Source organism: Heliconius melpomene, chromosome 7 (genome assembly GCF_056956725.1).
Source record: "Heliconius melpomene rosina isolate 202511_hmr_F chromosome 7, ASM5695672v1, whole genome shotgun sequence".
Classification (NCBI taxonomy): Eukaryota; Metazoa; Arthropoda; class Insecta; order Lepidoptera; family Nymphalidae; genus Heliconius; species Heliconius melpomene.
Genome location: NC_140395.1, coordinates 7,974,958 through 7,981,457, shown reverse-complemented (window position 1 = coordinate 7,981,457; position 6,500 = coordinate 7,974,958). Strand labels below are relative to the sequence as shown.

Sequence of the window (6,500 nt, the reverse complement as noted above, 5' to 3'; positions counted from 1 at the left end):
AATTTTCTAGTAGTAATTTTAGATTCAGCTTGTAAGTTACTTTTGTAAGTTTCTAAGTACGAAAACAGTTGTGATTTTTCTACACAATTCCTACTTTGTGTGGGTCATACAAAATTAACTTTGAATAAGTGCTTCAGTTCTCAATTCCTCATTAACGGTTTCAGCGCGAAATTAACCGCATTTATACAAAATTTATATTTACAGATACGCCATAACTCAATCTACACCTATTTAAAATACAACCCTTGAGAGAGCGACACGATTGGCTGGATTTTCCATCCCCTAGGGCATTGAGCCAATCGCACGTCTCCATTATATTGCAGGGGGTGGAGCCAGGGTAGTTTATACCACAGTATTTTCACAGATTCAAACAGTGTAGTGTCGTTCATCCCTAACGCATGACTTTTTGATTCTAAAGTTTAGTGCTATTCACGTTCGAACTTTACTTACGCTCTAAGTAACTCCTGGTGTTGATTTATATGAAGTTGTTGGTAAAATAAAGCTATTGAATGCTTAATAGGAGTAAAAGTTAAGAATAATTTTGGATAAAGTTTCAATATGGCTGGGCCTTACCTGTCTCCACTGCCAGGTGATCTTCTTACTGAATATATGTTTGGTAGACGTCGGCAAAGGCGGAACAGGACAACTTTCACGCCACAGCAGTTAAGTGAACTGGAGTCGCTGTTCCAGAAGACACACTACCCTGATGTGTTCTTAAGAGAAGAAGTAGCATTGAGGATCAGTTTGTCCGAAGCAAGAGTACAAGTAGGTTTCCAATATTTCCGCTATTTATTGAGTAATTTTAAAATCTTCATCTCATAAAAATATTATAAAACCTAAATATATATTATAATCTATAAAGTCTAAAATTATATTAATTTTACTTTTAAGTAATACTTTAAAGTAGTGTTGAAAACATTTAATAACTTACAAGGTAAGATTAGCAGGAGTTGCTCCCCGTTTGTCTCTTGTATTTCTTTTATATATATAAGTATAAATTACAATTACAACATCCAAAAAAATGTTCCCGATATAAACAAATATTAATATTTTAGGTATGGTTTCAAAATCGTCGAGCGAAATGGCGAAAACAGGCCCGTTTGCAACTTCTCCAAGATGCTTGGAGGATGCGTTGTCTTGGTCTTGGTACTCCGCCACTCGGCATACCAGGTTTGTATTTATTACATTATAATTAACGTTATGATCTCATTCGCAATTCGAAATTATCGAAAAAAAAATTAATTAGAGATACGTCTATTCATAGCAATTAAAGGCCATTTTATTTTATCATTTACTAACGACCCAAAAGCGGCTTCGCCCGCTTAAAGTTATTGTTCTATTATTGCCGAATGTGTATAAAATGTACATACCTATATAAATTGTCACCATTCTGATTCTTCTGATAATCTAAATAACTATAAAGTTTCATCAAACTCTATTCCGTGGTTTTTAAGTGAAAGTGCAACAAACATCGATAGCTACTCAGAAATTTTTACATTTATAATGTTAATAGAATTTGTGTTTCGTTAGTTAGATTAAAGTTGATATCTCAATATTACACACTAACAAGTTTTGTTTCTGTGCGGTATCGTTTTAAATTAACCTTACAGTTTTAAAGTTTATCAAAATAAGATTCTCGTTATAATATAATACTATTTAAATCACTGACATCCTAGGCCAAAAATAACATTAACTTGTGAAAATTACGGAATGATTTAAAATCTCTGTATATCACCGCATATAATCGTTAGGTTCTCAATTTTTAAAAGAATAATGACATCCAAAAATTCCTTTTTATATTTAGCCCCAGAGAGGGGAACCAAATTATGTACTTCTTCTTCTTCCTGGCATTAATCCCGGCTGTTACCAGGGTCTGCCTTCCTACTTAACCTACTTATGTATATATAATGTAAAATATACTAATACGGGCTGGATGTAACTTTGTTAGCGTGGACTTTTGTGATCTGTCGTGATTGTAACTTGCAGCAAGTAGGCAAAAAGAAGAGTCAAGACTCTCTCCTCTCCGCTGCTCATACAAATACGATTCATTACATGTTGAGTATTAACTCAACTTTTAATTGTGGTATTTTTCTTACGGAAGAGTGGAATTAGCAATTTTATTTTTTTTATTTCCCTAAGTGGAGATCGATTTTACAATCATCGCTATTACAATAAACTTTCAATTATTTTATTTATCTATTAAAATTGCCCACCGTATCTAACAACTTATGCTAAATCGGTAGACTATTATTTCTTATATTCGCAATTGAGTTGATCTATTACAGTTGTTCATCAAAAATTCTATATCATTCTTTCTAGATGTTTAGATGATTACCATAATTCACTAAGGCCGCATTTCGTTACTTTTTATAGTTTAGCTTCTTCTTCCTCTTAATGGACCTCTCCAACTAGTGAAGGTTGGCTGGATTACTATGGTCGTGATAGTCTCCAAGAGTAGGAGCAGCCCAGATCCTACCTGAGCCTATAATAAGTACACATAAGTATAAATAAGAAAAGAAATTCTATTCAAATATGTCCAGTAGTTCCGGAGATCTGCATACACACAGACAAACAGACTGACAAAAGCTCATAATTTGATATTGAAATAGTCTTTTTACATTTCACTACATAATTTTGTCGCAAATATATTATAAATTTCTTACTTTTCGATAAATCCATAAAATTATATAAATTTATAATTCTGTCAAATATGTAATTTAATCGTCGAATTTTTGTCGTTATTGCATTAAAATCAGTGTTTCAACCATTTTTTATGTTCCGCGAATACGAAAAATTGAACTAAGAAATACATTTTGATACAATGTTCTCTTGATTTTAACAATCAATAGTTAATAACACAAATAATGTATTAGATAATTTTTTTTATAATCAAATATTAAAACAATCGTTAATTAATATTTCAGAATCATTGTATAAAGACTTAAGTCGCACCGCACCTACATCAAAATAGGTATTACGGTTAATAATGTTCTACAATTTTGATAATTAATTTCAAATAATTCTATCTTTGAAATAGAAAAGAAATGATAAATATATAGTTAGAAATTTGATTGGGGTTGGCAGTCAGACGCGATTGCTTCGTATAGTCGATATATGTGTGATTAAAGTGGGGGGTGCGGTACAAATTAAACTCCTTTGTGGAGCTCCTTATTGCGTGTATATTTTCAAATGTCTGTTTTGTTGTAACGCGTTTTTCCTCTTTGTCGTTGCTTTATATTTTTGTGTAAGTGGAATATATTAAAGGTTTTCTTTTTGAGATTCTTTTTCTTTTTTTTTGAGCTTACCTCTGTATCCCACGTATAGCAGGGTAGGCAGAGGGAACCTAGTGTTAAGACACTCCGTTCCCCACTTTCTGCCGAATTCTGGAGGTATTCGTGTTGAGTGGTAGAACTCTACGCCGCGCTTTGCCTTTCCACCATGTTAATAAATGAAAAAAGTAATAATTAATTTTCCCGAGTAGAAATTAAATCCTCAAACGTCGCGTTTACAATCACACGCTTGTGCCACTGCGTCACGACGGCCTCTATTACAATAAAGATAATAAATACTGTTAAAAAATATAATAAAATCATTTTTATATTTAATAATTTAATACCCTTTTTTATAAATGCTACATTTCAATTAGGATATTAGGAACATTTTGAGAAAATAAAATTGTTAGCTTCGTGCTATCTGTTTTTTTACTTATTTCCATTAATTTAATTGCTTGTGGTACATGGACAGAAAAAAAATACGCCATTGGCATGCATTGGGACTAGCAATTAAATGTAAGCGTTTATGGAATCGATTGGAACACCGAAGAACGAATTACTTTAAATTCCCAGCTTTGGTAACGCAAAGCTCGACATTGAGATCCGCCACTCAACACCAAATGTGCACCACCAAATTCCAGTGGAGAATGGAGTGCCTAGATAATCTGCTCTCTCTAGCCCACAAGCAGAAATACGGGTTATAAAAAAATACCAGCTATTTAACAATTGGTCTAATAGAATAATAGAATACTATACGAAATTAATAGAAACTCGTATGTTACTTCTGTTAATTCCATTATCAGTATTCAAGACAATTTTAAGATGATTATTTTATTTTTTACTTCATATATATATATATATATATATATATATATATATATATATATATATGAAGTAAAAAATAAAATAATCATATATATATATATATATATGTATATTAGATGTCATTTAATTGGAAGCTTTCGAACCGTATAATTCTTCGTTTGTTTAATAAATTTATTATATACATTGATTTTTATAGCTTCAGTAAGTTATCTTTTAATTAGTTTTTTATAAGCATCGTAGTAGATTTTTCTAAAAATTATTTCCGGTTTTTCCACCAAATTAGATTTGCCTCAGTTAGACAATATGAATCGATGAATGTTCAGAAGAATCTTTATAAATTCAATGGGTCACTTTTCGAAGTGTAATGTTGAATATTTTGAAAATGGTTTTGTTCGCTCTTATATATATAGGAAACGGTACTATATAATATAAAAATGAACTGTTTTTCTAATTTCATGATATATACGTACATTTTTTTTTTCATTTTCAACAGCTTCACGCTCTATCCCGAATACTGTATCCTGCTATAGCAACGGCGGTCTTTAACGCGCTTTATCATATTACAAGTGTGAAGAAATAATAATAATTCATTCTCATGAGTGAGAATCGAACCCACAACCATCACGCTTACAGTCAGATGCGACTGTCTGACTCAATCACGCTTACTACAATTACGTTTAATATATACTGTACTAAATAGCGATATGAAATATAAATTTTAAACTACTTGAAAAACGAGTACATAACTAAGAATTAAAATTAAAATCTATGCATATAGTTTATTGGAAAAATTGAGTTTAATTGTTATTAAAAAAAAATACTAAACATGAAAATGCCGTTTACAATACCTAGTAGGTATAATTAATTGACAGCTACATGTTTCTTCAGAAAGTATAACTTTGAATGAAGCTTAATAAGGATCTCAATAAGTATTCATTAGTAAGCTTATTAAATCAAATTCTTAACTTAATATTTTGCTTTCTTTTTGTGCTAAATTAAACAATTTAATCGAACTTGCCAAAAGTAAGCAAACACAATTTCAAGATTATAATTCTAGATATTTTTTAACGAAATGGTTATATTTAATTAAATATTAAAGAAATCATTGACATTGTTCCAGGTCACACCAAACCACCAGAATCCTCACCTGAAGGAGGCGACTCCCCCACACCTAAGGCGTCCCCGGAGCCACCGGCTATAGACAATAGTAGTGAACTAAAAAACCAACGCACTGAAACATACCATCATAACGGCAATATACCGGAAAATATGCCATCAATCCAACACGAAATGCCTCCAATACCTTACCCTGGAGAAGACAATCGTATGATGCAGCAATCGTTTCCTTTCCCACCTTTATTAATGAGTCACGAATCAGAAGTCGCGCCAACAGATTTGCGAGTCATCACTAAAAACAACTGCCACTGTACTGAAGATATGGATGAACCACAAAACCTGGCGTATCGCAGACGTAACCAAGCCAGTGACAGTGAGAGCGACACCGAAATTGATCTGACTTCCCATTCCAAAGATGATGATATACGAGAATCTGAAAGACTCGCTAACAGAATAGCCACAAACATGTTCAGGAGTGACGCAGTGTTACATGATCTCATGCCTAACGATCTCAGTATGGGTGTCAAAAGTGTTGACAGGAACGTCGTCGGTAGAAATGTTTCCATGTAATTTAGTTGTAGATTAATGGCGGAAGTAGCTCCCTTCTAAATGTTAAATGTGTTCGTCATGGACATGGTGTAAATTTCAGTTATTTAGTGTATGTTTAATATCTAAAAAAATTTTTTTTAATGTAGACAGTATAACCAATTTTAATCGACAAGATGAACTATACTAAAAATGTATATCTATACATTTATGTTGAAAGGATGGATTACATAAAATCATTAAAAATATAAAATCATTTTGTATCTTCTGCTTTTGTATTAGTTTAACGTTTTAAAAAAAATGTAAAAGATATGATTGTAATTCCCGACATTCTAGTCAATAATGTACGGTGTTTTATAGATTTGTAGATACTGTTCTATTTATTTGTTTACTTAAAATAAACATAGTATGCTATTGTAGATAGCGCAATGTAAACAAAAATATATTTAAACTATATTATGTCTGCTTTGTTTAGAATAAACTGCTAACTCTATTTATGTCAAACTTAACTAAAAAATCTAATTATTAAAAAGAGAGATAAAAAAGAAAAATGGCCGACGAGTCGTTTTGACTGTAGACGTATTTATTTTCATTTCTCTATTCTGGAAGATAAAACGGGTCATTAAATTCTATTAAAGACTTAAATAAAAAAAACGTTTTAATAGACAATAACAACTCTAGGTCCCGCCGCCAAGCAAAAATTGTCTCTCACATATATATGGCAATTAAGATGGCTTATAA

General features: G+C 31.6%; 1 protein-coding gene across 1 annotated transcript; it reads left to right on the top strand.

Annotated features, from left to right (window-relative positions):
* The first annotated feature begins 286 nt into the window (after window positions 1–286).
* On the top strand, window positions 287–6,485 carry LOC146537596 (uncharacterized). The gene is made up of 3 exons (XM_085188761.1): window positions 287–765; window positions 1,056–1,170; window positions 5,218–6,485. The coding sequence occupies exons 1-3, from the start codon at window positions 559–561 to the stop codon at window positions 5,781–5,783; spliced, it is 888 nt and encodes a 295-aa protein (XP_085044887.1). The 5' UTR covers window positions 287–558; the 3' UTR covers window positions 5,784–6,485.
* Window positions 6,486–6,500: the final 15 nt, after the last annotated feature.

Bases quoted from the DNA above. Each gene is read 5' to 3' on its own strand.
- LOC146537596 (XM_085188761.1), top strand. From the start codon at position 559: ATGGCTGGGCCTTACCTGTCTCCACTGCCAGGTGATCTTCTTACTGAA. The intron at 766-1,055 runs GTAGGTTTCCAA...TTAATATTTTAG, and splicing joins TGTCCGAAGCAAGAGTACAA to GTATGGTTTCAAAATCGTCG. The intron at 1,171-5,217 runs GTTTGTATTTAT...ACATTGTTCCAG, and splicing joins TCCGCCACTCGGCATACCAG to GTCACACCAAACCACCAGAA.